The sequence below is a fragment of the Corythoichthys intestinalis genome, chromosome 4, assembly GCF_030265065.1.
Source record: "Corythoichthys intestinalis isolate RoL2023-P3 chromosome 4, ASM3026506v1, whole genome shotgun sequence".
In the NCBI taxonomy this organism is placed as follows: domain Eukaryota; kingdom Metazoa; phylum Chordata; class Actinopteri; order Syngnathiformes; family Syngnathidae; genus Corythoichthys; species Corythoichthys intestinalis.
This window is the reverse complement of record NC_080398.1, coordinates 42,941,995-42,966,492: the sequence shown is the minus strand read 5'-3', so window position 1 is coordinate 42,966,492 and position 24,498 is coordinate 42,941,995. Positions and strand designations below refer to the sequence as shown.

The following is a 24,498-nucleotide window of genomic DNA, read 5'->3' as shown; positions in this document are numbered from 1 at the left end:
ATTCATACTAAATTAAAGGTTAGTAAACACAATCATGAACATTTCCCACCAGCCACTTGAGTTAACGCCAGCATGTTTAGTGTGTCTAACGGTGGTAAAACAAGTTTTTTTCTTTCTGACAACTGTCTGTGTTGGGAAAGAGAGTGTGTGTGTGTGTAAATGTGATACGAGTCATATAGGCGTGCTTTTAATGGAAAATAATTCAATTATTTTTGTTCTGATGATAATGTTTAGCTGTGGCTGTGGGTTTACGCTCACCTAAAGGACTGCATTTAATTTTATTTAGAATATTCGTTATATTTTTTCATTATTTTAACTTAACATTATATTTATGTCCCAATTTGCTAATATGTTTTGAAAAATAAAAAACCTGTTCAAAGGAAAGTTTTATTTTATTTTTTTTTTAACCCAGATATCTCTAAGTAACACATTTTGGAGTTGTAATTGCAATACCGTGATATTTTTGCTTAAGGTTATCATACCGTCACTATCTCATACCGGCACATGCCTAGGTGCACGGCCATTTAAAAAAAAAAACAAATACACGCCACTGTAAGTTTTACGCTAGACTACAGTGATTTCCTCGGCATTAAACGCATCGTCTGGAAATTTAATGCTTACTGCAATTTTCCATTAAATTTAAGACAATTTAAGACTTTGATTATCTATATTTTTAAATTTGAGACATTTTAAGACTTTTTAAGGACACGCGTAAACCCTGTCAAGTCTGCAGGCTTGCACCATGCAAAGTTAAGGTTTGCTTAGGTCTAAGGAACAAATATTGCCTGCAGCAACAATTGTTCCAGCACATTTTCAGGGCATTGCAGTACCCAAAACAGTGACAATTAGCAACACACGCATTGTCATCTTACCACTTTTCCTCGCATGGGGTCGTAGAACCTCTCCAGAAGCTGGATGGTGGTGCTTTTACCACAACCGCTGCTTCCTACCAGGGCCAGGGTTTCTCCCTTGCTCACTTTCAAATTCAGCCCTTGGAGGACAGGCACATTGGGCCTTGAAGGGTAGGTAAACATAACACTCTCCAATTGCACGTTCCCGTCAAATTGGTCCTGTGGATAATTGGTTAGTTTTGAAGTTTGAACAAACAATTAGCGTTACTTGCTATTACGTGAGGCTTTTTGTTACTTACCAATGATTTTCCCTCCTGTGAAAGATTATCAATCGCAGGCCGTCTTTTCAGTAGCTTTATGATATGAGCAGCGGACACTTTAGCCTTTGCATAGTTTGGAGTATAGGAATTTGCCTCTCCAATATTCATAGCGCCATAAAGAAGCACCATAGTCACCCTGAGATGAAGTCAAATTGTATTAGTTGCTGTGAAATGATTGAACACTGAAAAGTTTGGAATTCCTGACTACTAATGAATGGCTACGTTTACATGGACGCAATTCGGGATATTCTAAAACGATTAACCCCATTCCGATCAAGATTCTATTCGGAACCAGAGGGGTGGTTAATATCGATTTATAATTCAATCAGCGTATATGAAAACAATTTATTCAAAAACTTCGAACAAATAGCCTTTACTACACGTCTGTGACTTTAGTATACGTGTTTTTGTTATTCCCAGAAGCTCGTAGAAGCAAAGTGAGCGGAAGACAGGTTGGGCGCAAGACTGAAATGGTCTGCATCCGATACGAACATGTTACTATCAAAAGAGGTTACATTGAAAGACCTGACTAGAAAAGCGGTGAAAATACAAGAAATAACGCTAACATTTAACGTAAAAATGGCCAGTATAGTGTTTTGTTGACACGGACGTCGCTCCGTTTTTTTTCTTCTACTACTATTTACGGTTTATTTTGTCAATTATGCGCATGTCAAAATACAGGTTACGACAAACCCGTCTTACGTGATTTCAACTTCACGACGCTAGAGTCTCATCCGGCATTTTGTCTCTAGTCTTTTTCTTTTTTTGTCGTGTAACAGAAGTCCCTTTCAGACATATCCCACTAAATTCCTGTGTAATGTGGCGCACGGGGAATTACCCAGGTTGGACACTTTCAGACTTGTGCCGTGTTGGCGACTCTGCTCTCTCTCGGGGATGGGAATAAATAGCTCGGACAGTATGTCATTTTCCGCATCAGCAAAAAAATAAACCACACATTTGTAATGATGGATGGAATGCCTCTTCCTCGGCTCTAACATCCAGTAGCAATTTAATTTTGCTGTCATTCCAGTTTGCTATGTTGATAATTGCGATGTTTGTTTACCGCTTTTTGTCTTACTGCAAAGAACGAGGAAATGATGATCGGCCCGCCATGATATATACGTCATGAACCTTCACTCTGCTAGCTGGTTTCATACATGCCGCGTCCCGGTTAAGACCCAGACATTATACTAGGACGCGACCCGATTAATGTCCATGTCACTCGATCCCGGCAGTTGCTTTCAGCCAAAAGGGCTACACGTTTAAATCCTTGGATTTAACTGGAGGTCAGCGTATGTCTGAATGGGGCTAGTGTCTCATCCAGCCACCTCCCAGTATTGATGGTGAGTCCAGTTATTTTTTTACTTTATTTAATTGAAATGACGTATAATATGTGTTTCTGGGTAGTTATTTTGAGATTTAGGGGGCTTTTAGGGGTACATAAAAGGTTAATCCCGATTTATGCAAAATCACGCCGCCAGAGTAGGAATGGAACTCGTTCGTAAACCAGGGACTACCCGTAATTTATTCTGACCGAATGTGTGATGCCTGAATGTCCATGAAAACAGTGCATCCGATCTTAATTAGAATTCAAACACTGATCGGGTTACAGAATTTTTTCCATCTAAACATAGCCAATGACTTCATGCTGTCGATCGTCATAATGAGGACTCAATACTGACATGAACACTCCTTCAAGGTCCATGTGTCCATTTTCAATAAGCCATGCTCCAAACCGAAAACATGCTGCATAAGCAAAGCACAGGATGGCTTGCGTTACGGAAAAGACAAAGCCCTGCAGACAGGCCCTTTTCTGTGAGTTTCTGCAGAAATAGACAAATAAACCATCAATAATGGCACAGGGAGAATTAAAACATCTTTCCTCTAAATATTTAACAACAGCTGATGTAGGATAGCCCATACTTGTATGGAACTTCGAGGTTTTCGGCATACAAAGTCTCAAACATTGGTTCTCTGGTCAGAGATGCAACAGTACGGATGTTCTCGATGGCTTCTGTAAGAATCTGATGAAACAACATGAAATAGTAGATGTTGCATAACACAGGGTTCCACTTGGATTGAAAATCACCTTTTCCACTTTTTGCCAGGTATAAATTGGTTTTCTTTTCATACTATCATTAGACTTGCCAATTTTCCACTACAAATGGGTTGTGCTCCAGTAGTCGTCCCAAATTGCTCCAAAATTACTACAAATAAAAATAATGGAGGCGAATGAGTGTCTGCTCACTATTAAAAAACCTTGAAATTTCAACTCCACTAATTTCACTGGCTTTTTGAAGTTTTGATGGAAAACTTAAACAAACGCTTTGAAATAAACATTCTGAGTAAATAGGACAGTATTTTAAAATGTTCATGGACAGTGGCCATGTAGGCATGTGCCAGTATGATAACCTTAAACATAATTATCATGTTTTCACGGTATTACTATTTTTATTTATTTATTTATTTTTTAAAAACATATTACCATTATTCTTATGTTGCAATTCGCTAAGTTAAAATAAATAATGAAAAAAAAAAAAATACAAAAAGACTGAAATACACTAAATAAAAATTAAAATAAATGCAGTCCTTTAGGTGAGCCTAAACTTTAAAAATGCTGGAGTTAACTCTCATAGCTGGTGAGAAACGTTCATGACAGTATTTACTAATCTTTAATTTTGGATAAATGCGAAATCATATTGGAGGTATCGCCTCCTCGGCAGCCACACGCCGCAAACATGTTTTACATGTCGGTTGGCCCTCCTCCTCTAAGCCGCTGCCGTCTAACTCTTCTGTAGCCGAAGTATTCCCATACCAGCGATTTTGTTTTCTTCAATGAGGGAAAAACTTCAAGAGTTTCACCTCCTCCAGCCATCGTGTAGCACAGCTGACTGACTGACACTGAGCAACAATCGGTGGGGGGAGGGTTGAGCCTTGCAGCTGCAAGCGAGGGATTTGTCCCTGCATTTTTGGGACATAAAAAAATAGCTAATACCTTAGGGACGGTATGACGGAAAATTTTTGTGGTTTTGAAACCATGACATTTTCATACCACGGTATACCTTGAAACCGGTAATCGGCACATGTCTATGGCCATCCGTTGAGAAGTTATCATTAGCTTAACTCATTCATTGCCAACCTACAGGGGTTGGACAAAATAATAGAAACACCTTCAAAAAATCAACTCAAACTAATTTAATATGGTGTAGGGCCAGCTTTTGCGGCAATTACAGCCTCGATTCTCTGAGGAATTGATTCATACAATTTCTGAATGTTTTCCAAAGGAATTTTAAGCCATTCTTCAGTTAGAATAGACTTCTAACTCTTTTAGACACGATGGTGGTGGAAATCGACGTCTTAAATGAATCTCTAAAACTGACCATAAGTGCTCAATAATGTTGAGGTCTGGGGATTGTGCTGTCCATACGAGATGCTCAACTTCATACCATTCTTTAACAATTAAGTTCAATGATTATGATGCCAAAATGTTAGATGTTTCCATTATTTTGTCCAACCCTTGTAGGTCACAGAGTATGTGTTGTGGTAGTTAGTAAAAGAGGTAAATTGATACTGAAAACACCTACTGACGGCAATAGACGTCAGATCCATATTAACTGAGAGGTGCTGTAAGTACATTCAAGAGAACTGAAGAGTTTTACGATTTAAAATCTTTAGTTAGCATGAATAATAGCTTTTTTCTTTTTTTTTTACACACTGCTGTATTCTTGTCACAGCATGTAGCTACTACTGGATTAGACAAAGGGAGGACATTTCAAATTTGAGTGAGAGCAGTGCAAGAACAAATTGCTGTAGTGGAGCAGAACCGGATTGCTCATATAAGTTTACGTTACCCACATGGTTTTCGTTCAACAAATCCAGAACCCAGCAAGTGAAGTTTAGTTTTTAGTAGAGCTTTGCTGAGCTAAGTGGAAACTTAGCATAACCAGTCCAACACCAAATGCCTACCTTTCCAGCTTTCTCCAGCTCAATCTTGTCTTCAGCAGCTTGTCCACCTACTATCTGCATCTGCATGACTCCAGCCGCTATCATGAATGGCACTAAGACCAGTACCAGCAGGGTCAGTTGCCAGCCATACACAAAGGCAATAATTATACAGGTGGTCATGTTAACAATATTGTGAACTAGTGTAGATAGGCGTGCTCCGGTAGCCTAAGAAGAGAGGAATGGCGTTAGTCACCATGGTAAATGAACAATAGAGCATAGTGCATACAGTGGACCCCCAATATTCACAGAGCATACAAACAGACCAAACCAGGCTACAGTTAGCAAATTTCCATGTAGAAAAAAAGAAAGGATTTGTGATCAGATGTTTACTGCTTATGTAAACCATTTAAACTACAGATGTAAAAACTATACATGTTTATTAAGCCTGTAACGATATGTGTATCGAAACCACGAAACTCGGTCACGATTCTATCTCGTGGTGTGAGATGATAGAATCGTGACATATTGTTGAGGTAATTATCGGGGTTTGATTGATTAAATATTTGCTTGATTGATTGATTGAATATTTGCTTGTGCTCATACATACCATAAATAATACATATTGCCATATTTTTCTTACTTATATAACCAGTAAATGATTATTGCTTGCTATACCAGGTTGTAGTATAATGCTTAAGTGTTACAAAGAGTAAAAGAGGGTCGGGATGACAACTGCTTTGCTTCATGGCTGCATCATTGCGTAACTAAACCTTCCGAGGCATCTTCAGCACCTGGCGTCTGGACTTTCGTCTAGACCTCCGAGGACGATTTTCCATCCGAGGACATCTTCCATGGCCGCAGCGTTACATAACTGAAGTGTCTGGGTCATTTTGACTGTTTACATGATCATTTTGACTGTTTACATGATTGTTTTGACTGTTTACATGATTGTTTACATAAGCTCTTGCTTACACAAGTGTATTTACTTAGTTCCACCTACATGCACACACATATTCAATCGAAAACCACATGGGTGTCTCCAGCTTGCTCTCCCATCCCTTAGGGCGGCATCCATTTTTTTTTTAGGACAAACCCCTAAATAAAATACCAAGGAGGGTTTTTTTCTGGAGATCAATTTTGGTGACTCACGAGTCACATTTTGCTCTCCTTGGCCAAGAAAACTGAGTGTCTTCTCTCCTTATTTCTGGGCAATTTTACAAATGTCTACCTAAGGATCTATTTTTGAACTTGACATTTATTTGGTCCTTCGAGCCGTATTGCGACATACCTGGTGTTTCCTGGAGCGGAGGGGATTTCCATTCAAAGCGTGCACGTCCTCGGTTTTCTAGGGGACTGGCCTCACCTCCGCTTCTGGAGGCGAAGGGTTGAAGCAAAACCGAAAGGATTGAAGACATCTCACGGTAGGACCACCCAAATTGTATGAGTTAAACAATTTGTGCGGCTGATTAATTTAATCAAACCCAGTTCAAACCAAATGTTTTTTAGTTTGAAACGTGCGACTGCCTGGCACCCTTATGTCCCATAAACAAACATTTCTATTTTGTTTGAGGTTTGGCATTTGTGTTTTTGGTACTACCACATATTTTTCTTTTGCATTTGTTTTTACTTTTTTGTATTTTAGTACTGTGTTCATGCACAAAGGGAATTTTATCACGTGCATCTTAGCAGAAACAGGACTTTGTTTAAAAACACCCCCACCCAAAATTTTCATTTTTTTAGATGTGTAATAGAGGTGAAATACGTCAGTAAAAGCCAGTGTTGAGATAATTATCGGGGGTTGATTTTATTAAATGTTTGCTTGATTGGTTGATTGAATATTTGCTTATGCTCATATATACCATAAATAATACATATTGCCATATTTTTCTTACGTATATAACCAGTAAATGATTATTGCTTGCTATTCCTGATTGTAGTATAATGCTTAAGTGTTACAAAGTGCAGAAGAGGGTCGGGGTGGCTTCATGGCCGCGTCGTTGCGTAACTGGACCTTCCAGGCATCCTCAGCACCTGGGGTTTGGACTTTCGCCTAGCCCTTCGAGGACGATTTTCCATCCGAGGACATCTTCCAGGGCCACAGCGGTGCATAACTGGAAGTGTTTGGACTATTCTGCTGATTGTTTAACGTTGCATAACTAAAAGTGTCAGCATTATTTTGACTGTTTATATATTATTTTGACTGTTTATATGATTGTTTTGATTGTTTACATAAGCTCTTGCTCCACACACATGTATCACTTAATTCCACCTACATGCACACACATAGCCAATAAAAAAACCACATGGGTGTCGCCAGCATGCTTTCCCCTCCCTCAGGGCGACATCCATCTTGTTCAGGGAAAACCCCTAAATAAAATACCAAGGAGGTTTTTTTGTCCTTTAGATCAATCTTGGTGACTTACGAGTCACATGTTTGACCTCCTTGGCCAAGAAAACTGAGTGTCTTCTCTCCTTATTTTTGGGTAATTTTACAATGTCAACCTAAGGATCTATTTTTGAACTTGACAGCCAGTATTTCAATGAAGTGTCTGCCCGACATGGGGGCAGACATTTTATCAAAACCGCTACAATTTTAGCCAATCAAAGGCGAATATTCCAGATTGCCTGCCCTTTCTTGGGACCTCTATAATATCAACTAATTAGCTCATGTACATTTGCTTGAGTTTATTAGTTTGTGTGTGCGTGGGTACAGTATATCGGACATCTCAAAATGGCTCTGCTCTTAAGCAGTGTAATTTGTGTACTTAAACATCATTTTCTCCCTTATCAGAAGTCGAGGAAATTTGTGATTTGCCTACTTAAATACTTCGAGCAACCGTCCTTCACATGACAGTCATTTAAACTAGGTGTTGTCTTTCCCTTTAAGCCAGGGGTGTCAAACTGATTCCACAATGGGCCGCAGTGGGTCCTGGTCTTTGTTCTAACAGATCCAGCACTGACAGTTCAACCAATGAGGTTTCTGCTAAAACAAGCAGCACCTGACTGCAATCAGCTGATTACACTTGTAGAGACCGGATTGGTGAAAAGGTGTTCATCTCGTTTGGTTGGAGTGAAATCCGGCACCTACTGCGGCCCTTTGAGGACCGGTTTGAAACCCGTGTTTTAAGCTAAGATACAGTGGTATGAAAAAGTATCTGAACCTTTTGGAATTTCTCACATTTCTGCATAAAATCACCATTAAATGTGATCTGGTCTTTGTCAAAATCACACAGATGAAAAAAACAGTGTCTGCTTTGACTAAAACCACCCAAACATTTATAAGTTTTCATATTTTAATGAATATAGCATGCAAAATTGAAAAATAAGTAAGTGAACCCTCTGCCTAAGGAGACTTATAGAGCAATTGAAACTAATTTTTACCAAACATTTAAAGTCAGGTGTGTGTGCCCATTCACTGATGAGTGGTTTAAAGCTGCCCTTCCCACTGTAAAACATAAACCTGGTAAGAATTGTCTTGATGAGAAGGATTGTCTGATGTGCATCATGGCTCTGTCGAAAGAGCTGCGATCAAGGATTGTTGATTTGTATAAAGCTGGGAAAGGATGCAAAACCATCTCAAAAAGTATGGATGTTCATCAATCGACAGTCAGAGAAGTTGTCGACAAATGGAGAGAATCTGGCATTGTTGCTTCTCTCCAAAGAAGTGGCCATCACCAAAGATGACTCCAAGAGTTCAGCGCAGAATACTGAGAGAGAGAAAAAAGAACCAAAAGTGTCTGCTAAAGACTTACAGAAATCACTGGCACAGTCCAATATCTCTCTGCACACATCAACTACATGTAAAACTATGGCCAAGAATAGTGTTCATGGAAGGACTCCACAGAGGAAGCCACTGTTCGCAAAAAGGCACTTGGACAGTCCACAGAATTTCTGGCAAAATATTTTGTGGACTGATGAAGCCTAAGTTGAATTGTTTGTGACTAACACACAAAGTCATTTGTGGAAGAAAAATGGAACAGCTCACCAACATCAACACCTCATCCCCAAAGTGAAGCATGGTGGAGGGAGCATCATGATTTGGGGCTATTTTGCTGCCTCAGGGCCTGTACAACTTGCAATCATTAATTGAAGAATGAATTCAAAAGTTTATCAGGATGTTTTGCAGGAAAACCTGAGGCTGTCAAACAGTTAAAGCTAAAAGGAGGATGGACACTGCAACAAGACAATGATCCAAAACACAGAAGTAAATCAACTTCAGAATAGTTTCAGAAGAACAAAATACATGTTCTGGAGTGGCCAAGTCAAAGTCCAGACTTGAACCCCATTGAGATGCTGTGGCATGACCTAAAGACAGCGAATCATGCCAGACAGCCCAGGAATCTGACTAAACTACAGCAGTTTTGTAGAGAAGAATGGGCCAGGATTAGTCCTGATTGATGTCCTAGACTGATCTGCAGCTACAGGAAGTGTCTGTTTGAAGTTATTGCTGTCAAAGGGGGGGGGGGGGGGGGGGGCACACAAAATATTAAATGTGGTGGTTCACTTATTTTTCCCCCGTTGTCATTGTTTGAATACTATCCTCATTAAAATATGAAAACCTACAAATGTTTGGGTGGTGTTAATTAAAGCAGATACTGTTTTTTCATCTGTGTGATTTTGACGAAGATCAGATCACATTTGATGGTTATCTTATGCTGAAATGTGAGAAATTCCAAAACATTCAGATACTTTTTCATACCACTGTAACCCTGGACACTTAAAAATCTATATATTGCGAAAGGGTAAAGTCGCAATTGCGCCTCTGCAAATGTGTAAGGGTCAACTGTATATAAAAGAGAGAAGTACATTACCCCCTGTACTTGAGCCGCATCCAGGGCCAGCCTAGTTGTGAGCGCCCCAACATTGTTTTTGGGATCATCGTACCATTTAAGGTCCTTAAACAAAGAGAAAAAAATGAAGTCAAATGTAATCCATTTGATTTACCAAAGAAATGTCTGACTCTGTGGAATGTATCTACAGATGAAATCCTTGTCAGAATTAATTACCTGCTTCATCATGGCTGTGAAAGTTGCAAGTCTCATTTTCATGGTCAAGATTTCTCCAGATTTCCCAAAACAGAAACCCTAATTACAAAACAAACAGCAGTCTAGAATTATTTGGGCTTTGGAAATGACAAACGTAGCAAAATGCAGTCACCCTGTACATTAAATGTATAAAGCAGCAGTTATTAGGAAAAATCTTCTATGATCACAAATCAGTAAAGATGCACCGATACCGATACTAGTATCGGCAGGGGGCGCCGATCCGGCCCGAAATGGTGGTATCGGTACCAACAAAGACGGCGCCAATACCATTTACCGGTCCATTATTATAACATTTGACCACAGCCTTTTTCTCCTCCTGGCGTTCACTACACTGTCTCTGTGTTGTGTGATGACACGTGAACACCAAGCAGCTATCGCTATTGGCCTGCTCCAGACCAATGAGAGCGGGCCAATAGCCACTCCTGACCAATCAAAAGGGGGCTTTTTCATATGGACGAAAAACAAACCAGGAAATATGGCGGCGCCGCGGCGGTCGGGAAGTATTTCCAAATAGAAATCCCGTCGATTAAAATCAATGGCTGCATGCAAGATTTGCGGCCTGAAAGTTTGGAGATGTGGAGTTAAATCGGCCAGTTTCAATACCTCGAACTTGATAAAACATTTGAAGACGAAACGTGAACGAACACAACGAGTTTGAGCCTGCAAGAGCAGGACTGCTATCCAGAGGAAGAAGGCCGCTGGACCGCAGCCACAATCTCTGGTCAGTTCACTTCGTCTACTTTACTTTTATTGTCTTTTACTGAAAGAAATGCCGCAGTAATTTGGGAAGTGTTTCCAAAGTATTGTTGCCACCTTTCAGAAATAGAAATAAGGGACTCCCACCTCCCGAAAAAAAGGAGAGACGGGATGCTGTGGTCAATTATTATTACTTATAATTGTTAGCGTCCGCAAATGCGGAAACAAGGTTGAACCTCGAAGCAGACAACAAGCGGGGGATACATAAAAGGGTTTAATGATTGCAAACAAAAAATAACACGCGATCGCGGGAAAATAGAAATAACAAAAGGAGTCCGTGACAGCAGGTCGACGGACAAACTAAGACGATAGGCAGCGGTTACAAACGAGAGCAGCACACTAACAGAAAAACCCAATGCAGGGGCATAACAAGCAAATGTAGCGAGATTATTGTGCCAGATGTCAAATAGCGATCAGCAAGGCAAATATCTCGGCAGCCTTCTCTGAGATCACCCGTGCTTAAATACTGCGTTGATCAGCCTGCATTGGATTCAAGTGCCACGCCCAGCAACAAAACACAATCTAACCAGCAGCAGAATGTGACAATAATTTCATGAAAGTTGCACTGTTTGGACTTTGAGAGGTTTAAAAAAGTTTATTCAGTTCATTCAGAGTTTATTATTATGAATTTATTTGCACTTTCTTACTGTTGGGCTAGTATTATACATGTTTTATTAATTTCACAAATTTAGCACTATTTTGGCCTTTGAGAGCGGAAGGTTTATTCAACTATTGTCTACTAGGGTTTAGTGTACTTTTTCCTATTTTGCAAAGGTAAGCAACAGCCTGACAAAGCCTTGATAGCAATAATTTCACATCCAATTATGTAACTCTTTGGGGGGGGGGGGGGGGGGGGTATTAAGAAAAAAAAAAATTATATATATATATATATATATATATATATATATATATATATATATAATCGGGGTGGTATCGGTATGGTATCAGTATCGGCCGATACTGCACAGCCAGGTATCGGTATCGGGGCCAAAAAATGGTATCGGTGCAACACTACAAATTAGGCTGTGAAAGTAGCTGTCCTTACCTCAAAAAACAGAGTAAAAAAAGAGGCAACTCCAAGAACCGCAAATATAATTGAAAGTATTAGAGATTTTCTTCTAACCTCCTCTTGATTTGGATCGATGAACACCTGAGTTTGAAAGAGAAGGATTTGTTCAGAACATTCAGAACTTTCCGATAATACAGTAAACCATCCTTTATGGCTATAAGTTGAAGGCCCAGCCGAACTATGAAAAAAGTGTGACTTAATAGTGAAGAAAATACATATTAGATGCAATATCCTTAAACCTCTGAATTACTGTATTTTGTTGATTGTAGCCCGTAGCTCATACAGCGTCATTGACAGTAATAGATATAAAATTCATTTCAACTGCAAATGCCAATTGCAATTCTCTGTTTAACAAATAAAATTGTTTCTGAAAATGGCCAAAGGAGAAAAACAGTTTGAACACCCCTGTGCGATAGCGATATAATGAAAGTTCACTGTACTCTTAAGTCACCTTTTTGCATTTTGGCTCCAAAAATCCTAAAATGCTACTTACAACAATATATTTGGAGAGGATAATCTCAAACATAGGCATGACTATTCCGTTGAGTATAGAAAAGATGGTGCCAACCAAAATGTAAGGCCATTCAGACCCGTTCAAACGCATTACTGAGAAGAAGGACACAGAGGGAAGACTTTCATCCTGCAGAAAGTAGGAGAAAAAGCTTGAATGCCTCATTTTCATTTTCTTGCTAAAGTTCAGAAAATTGGCATACTCACATCCTCTATTATGTCTTTTGCATCCACCAATGTTTCTTTCTCTTCTTTCTTTCCTTCTAAGCCAGCAGTGGAAGAACCTCTCGTTGACTTCCTCATAATTAGGGAAGATTCAGACTTTTCTGAGATTGGGGAATTTTCAATGGGCAGCGACTCATCGTGCTCCTTTTCTATGGCTTTTTCAAACGTCTTCAAAATGAAAAGGTTATTATAGGTTGACCGTCCCCAAAAACACATTTTCATTAAATATGAATATGAAAGTGTTACCTGCATAGAGACAAGAGTATAGTAGACACCGTGTTTTTCCATCAGTTCATTGTGAGTCCCAAACTCCACAATTTCTCCTTTTTTGAAGCCAGCGATCACATCAGCATTTCTGATAGTTGAGAGACGATGAGCCACAACTATGGTTGTACGACCCAGTCTGGCCTGTGTGGGGGGAAAAAAGGTGAATTTGTTAGAGTTGCCTGAATGCATCTTGAGAAAATGATGTGAGATGAGACTAATGAAATTGTGCATTGGCTATAAACGATTGCCGTATTTATTTCTTTTACAGCACCTAAAAATATCCTCCCCCCACTGTTCCACCAACCTATAATACACTAATCATGAACTTATTGCCTGCCGTTGACAGGAACTGACGTCCAATTCATTACAACTGGGCGGACTGGCTGTGAATGCTTATCTTTCAATCAAATTAACAGCGCTCAACATCCCATCCATTTTGACTGGGAGCTCTCCCAGTCAAAACGGATGGGGCATCTACCGCTGTCAATGGCTGCCAATGACTTAACAAAAACCTGTGTTTCTGTCTGGATTAGACATGTGCCGATTACCGTTTTTCAAGGTATACCGTGGTATGAAAACGTCAAGGTTTCTAGACCGCAAAAATGTATCCGTCATACCGTCCCTACGGTATTAGCTATTTTTTTTATGTCCCAAAAATGCAGGGAGAAATCTCTTGCTTACAGCTTCAATGCTCCACCCTCCCCCACCGGTTGTTGCTCAGTGTCAGTAAGTCAGCTGTGCTACATGATGGCGGGAGGAGGTGAAACTATAGAATTTTTCCCCCATCCAAGAAAACGAAATCGCTGGTATGGGAATGCTTCGGCTATAGAAAAGTCACAGACGGCTGGAGCTGAGAGGAGGAGGGCCAATCGACATGTAAAACATGTTTGCGGAGGCAATACCTCCAAAATGATTTCTTACATCAATTATTTGCTGACTATGGCCATGTCTACACCTTATATTGAATTATAAGGTGTAGACATGAGACCCACTCTCCGTATCATAACTCTTCCGTATTATTATATTCCTCTTCAATCTAGAGCACTGTACGTTCTCCGTGTATATAGAAATACACGTTTGGGTCAGGATGCCACTGTACTGAACTAAAAGTTATTCTGGCTCCCACTTTTCCTGAAATTGCCTAAAAAGACGTGGCTGGGTGACAGGATACAACAAACTTCCACCAAGTGTCCCTTTAGAGTTACGTTTTAATCACATGACTGTTGCCAATTCACTTTGGCTAACAGCCTGACAAACATCACTGAAAACTGTCGTTAGCCTAAACTACGGTAAGTTGTTTGGTAAATGATGAATGGGGAAAAAAAAAAAAAAATCAAGCAATGTCAGCAAATTCTGTCCTGTGGGCTGCAACGACCGGTTGAGCTGCAAGTTTGAGACCCCTGTTGTTATTGACATCAACTCACTATAGTGGTTTGGGTCCTTTCTGAACAACTCAAGCCTGAACCATCATCAGTTGTACTGGTACAAATGATTGTCTAGTGAAAGCAATCTTGAGTTCATGTTGTACCTTGTCGAGCGCAGCCTGCACAATAGTCTCGCTCTCAGCATCGAGCGCAGATGTTGCTTCATCCAGCAGAAGGATTTTGGGGTTGCGGACAAGTGCCCGAGCAATTGCTATTCTCTGCTTCTGTCCTCCACTCATCTGAGTCCCTCGATCCCCGACAAGCGTCTCAAACTTCTGCACAACAACACCAACAACATTATTAGTAAGGGCAAAACTGTTTTAAAGTAGAAGTCCAGAATTAAGCCATACATCAGGAAGGGTCATGATGAAGTCGTAAGCGTTGGCCTCCTTGGCAGCAGTTTCTATCTCTTCTTGTGTGACGTCGATTCGGCCGTACCGGATGTTCTCAGTTATGGTGGTGCCAAAAAGGACGGGCTCTTGACTCACCACGCCAATTATTCCTCTCAGGTAGCGGATATTGAGAGAACAGATGTCATGACCATCAATAGATATCTACAAATATGGAAAGGAATTGATGAATGGCTGTCACTTTCAGCAGTATGTGATGTATTAAAGACAAATATAATATCAATCGTGCACATACAGATCCCTCCTGAAGATCATAAAATCTCTGCAACAGCTGGATGGTGGTGCTTTTACCACAACCACTGCTTCCCACTAATGCAATGGTCTGTCCGGTTTTCACGGTCAGGGACAGGTTGTTTAATACCTGCAAGAATAAGCACGTGTGAATAATGGTTTACATGTAGGTTAAACAGTGCTTGAGAGGAGCTGACTTTGACGTCAGGCCTTGAGGGGTAGGTAAAGTGGACATTCTTGAACTCTACATTTCCATTGATCGAGTCAGGTTTGAAGCCACTTTCTGAATAGCTGTCGATGGTCGGTTTCTGTAGAGTGAAATTTTATTGACCGTTCATTCAATGATGAGTCAAAACATATATAGCACAGACCGAACTGACTATTTTCTTACTCTGTCAATAATGTTATAGATTTTGTATGCAGCTCCTCGGGCGCCGGAAAAGGACTGGATAGTTGGTGAGGTCTGTCCCAAAGCAGATGCCCCAATGAGTAAAGCAAATAAAACCTAAGACGAAATAAACTTATTAGGTTGACAATTCTGGTGAGCATTTTATTTTTTTTGAGGTCATAATATCTTTACTCACTGACAGCACGGTTCCAACAGAGTACTCCTGACTCAGAATGAGTGTACTTCCATACCAGAAGGCCAGAGCGTAAGACAGGTAGATCATCAGGAAGGTGAAGCCCATGATAAGGCTTGTGCTTACTGCTGCCTTTATTCCCATGTTCTTGGCTTCCTCTAAGTTCTTATGATACCTGTGAGAGCCACAAGGTCAGTCTGAGATCCATTTTTTGATTGACATTGTTCACCCTTTATAGCGGACTCATTTAACTCCTTGGCTGCCATTGATAGCGCTAGAATGATTACTGCCAGCCTTCTCAGTCAAAATTGGAAAGCTAGTGCTGTCGATGGCACTGAAACATGAGCATTCACAGCCAGCCCTCCAGTTCAAAGAAGTATTCATTTAAAAGCATGAAAGTTATTTCAGAATTGCATGTGCATGTGCCGATAACCGGTTTCCAGGAATACTGTGGTAAAAATAATGTCAAGGTTTCCAAACTGCAAAAAGTTTCCGTCATCCCGTCCATAAGGTATGAGCTATTTTTTATGTCCCAAAAAGCTGGTACAAATCCCTCGTTGCAGCTGTAAGGTACAACCCTCCCCTACCGATTGTTGCTTAGTGTCAGTGAGTCAGCCGTGCTACACGATGGCTAGAGGAGGTAAAACTCCTGAACTTTTTCCCCCCATCGAAGAAAACAAAATCGATCATATGGGAATACTTCGGCTATAGAAAAGTTACAGACGGCCGCGGCTTAGAGGAGGGCCAACCGACATGTAAAACATGTTTGCGGCGTGTGGCTGCCGAGGAGCCAATACCTCCAATTAAAGCCCGGGCAGTACACCGAAAATTTACCGTTACCGAAATTCTTGATGATGACGACGTTATTTTGACCATGTCGGTAAATTCGGTAATATGATAAAACAAGAAAATATAATCTTTTCATAGCGCATTGACTCTGTGTTGTTCGGCTCTGTTCATTCCCCTTTAAGAAAGCAGTCAGTGTGCTTACGTATGAAGTCACGTGGTTATCACTCAGGAAGTCAAACAAACAGAAGCCCGATAGGCTAACTCTAGCGGCTAACGCTAAACGCAAACGTGGGCTTAAGGGAGCTTCGTCAAACTTCCACCCGACATTCAGTAGACTCTTGGCGGCCTCCAGACGGGCTTTCACCAGTTTTCTTCCCTGGTTCTCACAATTTCAGGAGCGTGTTTTCAGTGCTTTCTACTGGTAGCCAGGCCACAGGCTAACGCTAGCGGCTAACAGCGGCTACAAATGAACGTGATGGAGTCGGGTAGTGGCTCTAACCTTGTCGAAACGCCTGAACTCAATGAGTGGATTGTGCACTGACTACATCTAGCAATTAGTATGTCGCGTTATTTTGTATCTCTGTGTGCGTGTGTGTGATTTTATCATGTTAAAGCATTCTGCATAAATTATAATCAACAGTGACCGTTTAATGGCCACAGCTATTTTTTTGTATGTGCTTGCTTGTGTGTCATTACTGCCATCATAAACACTTCAATGTTTCATTGGAACAAGAGCAATATAGTTTTAATGTGTGTGTGTGTCTGTGTGAGGGGTGCATGTTTTAAAACAGGGGTCGGCAACCTATGACACGCGTGTCAGCACTGGCACGCGAAGGGTTAACCAGTGACACGCGAGCGCATGGCAAAATAATTTAATTTTTTTTTTTTTTTTTTTACCTGAAATTAAGACATTTTTAGTTGCACGCCCTGTTATTTAGGGCTTTACAGGAGCGTCCCTCCCGACCCCTCTGCCTATAGCGTTATTTGCTAACAATTATGGATTTTGAGCACACTTCCAGCTGTTCAATCTCTCGATTCCTGCGCTCGTCGTTTTTTTTCCCCTCAGCGCGCTCAATTCTGCGCGCTCAATTCTGCGCGCTCAAATCAGCACCCGCTACTAACGTGTCACGAAGCCAACCAGTCAGAGAGCTGGCGGAAGTACACAGTGTCACCAATCTGCACTTTTTGGTGCTGTTACTCCAAGCCCCAGCGTGGAGGCCGGCGGGCCAGTAAGCGAGTAGACAGCCGGCGAATCGCCGGCGTCCGCGCCGGGAGCCCCGTCGCTTTAACTTTGAATTGAGATCACGATGTCACACACTCGCCCCGGCGCGGAGGCCGGTCGCTTAAGATACGGGACTGTACACCCCTGTCCCGGCGCATCGCAACACTCTGGTTGGACCCCGATTGCCAGCTGTCAGGTCAGGGCAGCGGGTGAAGCGATGCTTGCACTGTAGTATGGAGTGGACCGGCGATTAACGTGGCTCGTTGCCGTCGATTGAATCGTCCGGTGCTTACTTCGGAGAGGTGGCAATGTGTATAAAAACACTGTGACGCGTTGGATGGCATTTTACTGGAGACTTTTATTAAACAAAACAAAAACCAGCGGGGGACACAGACTCTTCTCTCCTTTTCACGGCGCTCTCCGCTCTCTCTCAACACCTTCCTTTGCTCCCTCTCTTTTTCTCGCACAGACGCCCAATTCTTCTTCTACGCTTAACTAGTAAGCCGATCATATTGTAGGGGACAGCGGCCCCTTGGGGATACCGGTAACAACTGGTTGCCTGGTTACTTCCGGTAGCTCTTTTGTGCATTATGCCTCGAGAGTGTTGTGTGTCGCACAACAAGTGTCAAACGCCACTACGAGACAAAACATGAAAATTCATAGAAAACAGGGCCAAGGAACACATTAAAGTGGGCATCTTTTATATTTGTAATATAAAATATAAAATTGTGCATATAATTCACTGTTTAAGTTGCTAGTGAACAAGACAAAATGTAAGAGTCGGCTGTTCTGACTTTGAAGGCTCTCTGTACTGTGAGAGACCTGCACTGAGAATCACACCTGTTCCCCTTTGCGTGTGTGTGTGTGATATGTTTGCATAAAATGGTACAGCTGTACAGCTGTTATTACTGTTGCACTTATTTTCAAGTTTTGATATTTTCTACAATATGCATTAGTTTTTAGCTAATTGATGAAGACGAATGGTAGTTATACAAATTAAATGTATGTCCATGTTTTTTTTATTTGGAGTAAAATTACAGCTCTGCCGGATATAAAAATTCGGATGCGCATCATTAATCTTCGGGTGGCAGACTGATTGACAAGAACATTTGAAAGTGGCACTCCACACCAAAAAGGTTGCTGACCCGTTTAAAAAAAATGCTTTGGTAAAAAAACCTTAAACCTTGAAGTAAACACTTGTGTTGAGTACTTGTGTCACAGCGACCATTAACAATAAGTTGTCTGTTTGAAGTGTGATGTTCAAGCTGTAAGGCATTTGTGTGACAATGACATGTTTGCACAGTCGTTGTATTGATATTTACAATGTACATTGTTCTAGTCATACAAGCTGTTATAAATGTTCATAATTATTGTTTACAAGACATTTTTACAGTATATACTTAATGTTTAGACTGCATGTACAATATGTTGGATTGAAAGCTGATAAATAAATCAACGAGAAACAGTTCATTTGTATTTCATGCAGTGATTCAGATTTTCAAATTTTATAAGTGCGCTTGGGCGAATTTATCGTCATTGTGAGAGAATTTATTCATGCTTAAAACACAACCATTATATATATTACATGTTGAAGGCTTTTGTTATGCTTGCATGAGAACATTACAGCATAGAGTATCATTGTTAAAATATTCATTCATTCATTTTCCATGCCGCTTTTTTCCTCACGAGGGTCGCGGAGGTGCTGGAGCCTATCCCAGCTATCCATGGGCAGTAGGCAGGGGACACCCTGAACTGGTTGCCAGCCAATCGCAGGGCACAAGGAGACAAACAACCATTCACGCACACACTCATACCTACGGACAATTTAGAGTGTTCAATCAGCCTACCACGCATGTTTTTGGGATGTGGGAGGAAACCGGAGTTCCCGGAGGAAACCCACGCAGGCACGGGGAGAACATGCAAACTCCACACAGGAAGGCCGAAGCCCGGGATTGAACCCTTGATCTCAGAACTGTGAGGCAGACGTGCTAACCACTCAGCCACCGTGCCGCCATTTCCAATTCTTGGAAAATAACCCTTCACATTCCTATTTTTCTGCTCCATATTCATTAATGAAAGGTGGGATTGAACCCTTGATCTCAGAACTGTGAGGCAGACGTGCTAACCACTCAGCCACCGTGCCGCCATTTCCAATTCTTGGAAAATAACCCTTCACATTCCTATTTTTCTGCTCCATATTCATTAATGAAAGGTAATAAACTGTTATTATTATATATTATTAGATGTATGGAGCTAGAACAGCATCATAATAAACACAGACAGTTGCGATGTACACAATCGGCACTAGGGATGGGAATTGGTAGGATTTTTACGATTCCGATTCCATTATCGATATTGCTTAACGATTCGATTCTTTATCGATTCTCTTATCGATTCTAATTTGGGGAAAAAGAACAAACGTTTTGATTGGCATCGAGTTTGTTTAATCAGAAGTCACAACATTACAAACTCACAACGAGATCAAAAGAGGCCCAAAGCCTCAATGTTAACTGTGGCAATAAGTGGCAAATACAAAAGAATGTGTAACATTTTACTGAAACATTTATCTAATAGAAATAAAAAATATTGGTATATATTGGCAGATAGGTTTTTGTTCTGCCTTTGGCAATATGTGTTAAAGCAGGGGTCCCCAAACTTTTTCCTGTGAGGGCCACATAACTTTTCCCTTCTCTGATGAGGGGCCGGGGTCAGTTTGTTACAGAAAAAGTGTGATGATTGCAGAAGTGCATAAATGTAAAAAATTATTGTTTTTCAGAAAGCCACAATCAAATAACCCTTTCTGGATTCTTTATAATAATAATAATTAATAATAAAAACACTATTAATTAAATAGATAATAACCAAATAACCCTCTCTGAATTCTTCAAGGAAAAGGCCAGAAAATAAATAACACGATTGAGAAAAAAAAAAAAAAAAAAAAAAAAAAAATCAAAATGGCCGGACCAAATGTGGAGGCGGGCCGTATTTGGGCCGCGGGCCGCAGTTTGAGGACTACAGGAACGCGCATACACCCAAAGAAGAAATGCCGCATCCAAGTGAGTGAGAGAGGGAAACACTTCTACGAGCCTACGTTCTTTGTTAATGTTAATATCTACAGAGGCAACGCCTGTATGTACCATCTTTTGTGTTGTTGTTGTGTTTCCACTCACGATCGGACACTTAAATCCAGTTGTGTAGTGGTTTGAACGATGTGCTAATGCTAGCGAACGAATGCTAACCATACTGGTATTAGCAGCTAATCATCGCTGATTTACGTTGATGCAAACCTGTTTGTTATTGGGGACAAAATTGATTTGTTTCATTTCTATTCTTAGTTTCACTCTTCAGGTGATGGTTGAATAAAGTCTTTCAGCAAATTATACCAACGTCTTCTGCATCGTCATTTGGGAGTTTAGCTAGCTGTATAGCCGGGACTTTTTTTTTTATAGCCAGGACTGAGCCTCTCTGTGAGGACAGCGCAATCGTATTCCCTCCTGATGCAGTTATCTCCAACTTGCAATGACTGCAAGTCGCTTTGTTGTAATTTTTCCTCGTGAAGTGAAGACACACTTTCGAGCGTTTGAACCTACGTGCTGTCATTGTTATGTTTATGGCTGCAATGCTCGTGCTTACCCGTCGTAACCTTTCATTTTCACACTCTTTCCTGGTGAAGTGTAGTCAAACTTTGGAGCGAGTGGTTCTTGGCGCCATGCTAGTTTGATGCGTCTGGACAACAACACATGTCAGCACGCAATACGCGTCTTTAGGAATCGTTAAAGGGATTGTTAAGGCTTTTTCATTGTGATGTCGAGGCCTCGAAACACTCGGAACCGGTTCCGAATTGGAATCGGATTTCGATTCCCATCCCTAATCGGCACGAAACACATTTTTGATGCACACGCATGACACGAAAAACACACACTGTGTGATTTATAAACACATTTGATATGAAACACACACACACACACACACACACACACACACACACATTCATCAATGTGCTTTTAAGTTGAAATCTCCACTCTCGAGTGCGTTGATCTTTTTGAGTCTCATTTCACGCAGGCGAGAAACACACATGCATTTTTTCTGAAGCCAATTGGATGTCTCCCTCCTTTACAGCCAATCACACGGGCAGGTGTCTTGTGTAACGTCACTGCTGTGCACCCTCAACAGAAGAAATAGCATCTGGCAACTGTTCGAGCTCCGTACAACTGAGCTAGAACTTGCTCTGCATTATTATTATTATTATTATTATTCTAGCTCCATACTATGCCTGTTCAAGCCCTATACTATGGACTATACTAGAAAAGGCTGTAGCAGCAGCAACAACAGGATCAATGAGACAAATAATACCCCCACAACATTAAACTTACTGTACATTGCCTTTTACCCGTTTTATTTTGGGTGGTGGGACAAAAGAAAAATGGCACTCTAGCAGGGGTGAAAGTGGCTAGAATTTCTTGCCGGAACTCCCTGACGTGAAGGTCGCCACGGAGCCAGAAAATTGTATTTATTTTTCATTCAAATGTGTATTTTTTCAATGATTAGCGAAAAAAAAGTTAACAAAAACAGCAATAACCCCAACCTCCATTTCTAATTAATATTTTCCCTCATTTCTTCACATACTAATTGCCTAATCTCAATTTTAATTACTTAAGAACATAGGATATATATTAAAATTAAAGTTAATTTAAACATTGACTTTTTTTTTTTTTTTATAATAAAGATATAAGTAATATACATTCAGAAAAATAAGTACAAATGATTTATATTATGCAGAGTGAAATGGAAAATATTTTGAAGATAGCGCAAACATTGACTTTTTTAAATCATAAGGAAATGAATAAGTAGCCTAACATAAATGAACAAATATAAGTCCAAAGTGCACATTGACAGCTAAGATGTTCTGAACCTCCCCATCAGAGCTAATAAAATTAAATATGATAAATAAGCCTCCTCAACTCTTTCGTTGGGCTTAAAGATTTGATCCATTTTATGTTGCATTGCCCTTTTTTGGTCGCATCAATTCAACAAGCTTTTTTTTTTTTTTTTTGGCTGTTCCAGAAAACATGCACTTTTGAACCAATCAGAGCTAACCATCTTTGCTATATACATGTCAGTATGTCAACCAATTGAATGGATAAATGAGTCCAGGCGTTTTGCTTTGCTGTGTGCATTCGCACATTGACGTGACTCATCATCGTCAGACTCAGATAACTGCAGCAGCAGCTCCATGCCGTCCGTGGAATAAAATCAATAATAAATATTAATGGAAACGGATTACGCCACACAAGCACTTTATTATGCTTGTTGTCAACACTTGTGTATGTAAATCTGATGTTGGTAGATTGTTTTCTTCTTGGAGCTGAAATGCATGTGTGGCAGCTTGGCATTTTTTTTTTTTTTTTTTGGACAGTTGCCGTCACATTTTCGGAATCAAAGCACCGTGTACCGGAGCAGCATTGAATCTTATACCGAAACTGCGTTCTGGCCCTGAATCCTATACTGGAACTGCGTTCCAGATCGTTCTAGCCCACTTTCACCCCTGCACTCTAGGGACGCACATACTATTTCGCATTTTTAAAAATATTTTCTAGCATTTTGTACTCTTAGTTTTTTTTAGATTTGTCTCCAACTAAATTTGCACCGACCTGTTGATCTCTTTATGCTGTCCATTGAAAGCAAAAACAGTCCTGATGGCAGAAAGCACCTCCTCAGCCACAGCACCCGCTTTGGCATAAGCAGCCTGTTCTTTAGTAGTGAATGATGTCACCATCTACTCAGAAATGACATCAGATGATGCCTTAGTGAGGAGATGTCTATTGTCGATTATATACAGTTAGTATACGAGCAAAAGTACCTGACTGAAAAGTGCAGCTGTAAGAGCAAGCAATGGGCATACAGCCAAGACGACCAGAGTCAGTTTCCAGCCTTTGAATAGGCTCACGATGAAAGACAGGAGAAAAGTGGAAAAGGACTGGAGAAACAACCCTATTTGTTCTCCAATACCCTCTTGGATCTTGTAGACGTCACTGTGTGAACAAATGAAAAATGTCAATAAATGAAGACACAACATTATGTACAATAATCAGATTTCAGTGCTATCTTTCACTGTCAGTGACAGGCAGTGTGTTAAGGACACGGCATCATTCTTTGTTTTCGTGCCATCATGATTGGCTGTCTTTGAATGACTTTTCTGAGCCAAGTATTTGCATTTTTGTGATTTCAATAACCATGTGTTCAGAGGTGAGAAGTCTTATCGACTATTAATTTGCCACAGTGCATGACTGACCCACACATATCAACATGAAGGTATATAGGACCTTGACCTTTCTTTGTTATCCGCAGTGATATGAAAGAGTCATTACTAGTTATAAAAACGATCAATTGTGGTTGTTACTGCTGAGGGTGGCACAACCAGTTATTAGGTTAAGGGAGCAATTACTTTTTAACACACTTTAAATAGGGTTAATGGAAAAAAAAAACTAACTCAACTAACACAAAATTCACTATTTAAAAACTAAATTTTATGTATAACAGGGTTATCTTTGGTTGATTGATGATCTTAAAGTGGGGAAATTATAATAAAAAGCAGGACTGAGAAAGGAAACTCTTTCCTGTAACTCCTGTTCTGATCTCCCTCCACTGGCTGCCTTTACACTTACAGTAAGAGTTCATTTTATGATTCCAGATGCAGGTCTTGTCCATGATTTTCATTTGCCTGCAGGATCAAATCATCTATAGATGCAAAAAGTTCAGATCGTTGTGTAGCGACTGCATTCTTTGGTCAGAGAAATAACTTAGATTGCTATGCTCACTCACTCATGGCTCTACCCTTGCTGTAAAGCACGGG

At 40.5% G+C, this 24,498-nt stretch overlaps 1 protein-coding gene across 2 annotated transcripts in view; it reads right to left on the bottom strand.

Moving 5' to 3' along the window:
- The window catches only part of LOC130914572 (ATP-dependent translocase ABCB1-like), a 51,901-nt gene that overhangs the window by 12,736 nt on the left and 14,667 nt on the right, over nt 1-24,498 (bottom strand). For both annotated transcript variants that reach the window (XM_057833885.1, XM_057833886.1), the window contains exons 8-26: nt 23,506-23,677; nt 23,297-23,421; nt 15,638-15,809; nt 15,445-15,558; nt 15,251-15,361; nt 15,058-15,183; nt 14,763-14,966; nt 14,517-14,687; nt 12,968-13,129; nt 12,704-12,889; nt 12,480-12,626; nt 11,963-12,067; nt 10,123-10,200; nt 9,928-10,011; nt 5,138-5,341; nt 3,095-3,195; nt 2,854-2,994; nt 1,151-1,307; nt 873-1,070 (exon numbers count right to left, since the gene is read on the bottom strand). In XM_057833885.1, the coding sequence (XP_057689868.1) occupies nt 873-1,070; nt 1,151-1,307; nt 2,854-2,994; nt 3,095-3,195; nt 5,138-5,341; nt 9,928-10,011; nt 10,123-10,200; nt 11,963-12,067; nt 12,480-12,626; nt 12,704-12,889; nt 12,968-13,129; nt 14,517-14,687; nt 14,763-14,966; nt 15,058-15,183; nt 15,251-15,361; nt 15,445-15,558; nt 15,638-15,809; nt 23,297-23,421; nt 23,506-23,677 (2,758 nt within the window). The remainder of the gene's footprint in view (nt 1-872; nt 1,071-1,150; nt 1,308-2,853; nt 2,995-3,094; nt 3,196-5,137; nt 5,342-9,927; nt 10,012-10,122; nt 10,201-11,962; nt 12,068-12,479; nt 12,627-12,703; nt 12,890-12,967; nt 13,130-14,516; nt 14,688-14,762; nt 14,967-15,057; nt 15,184-15,250; nt 15,362-15,444; nt 15,559-15,637; nt 15,810-23,296; nt 23,422-23,505; nt 23,678-24,498) is intronic.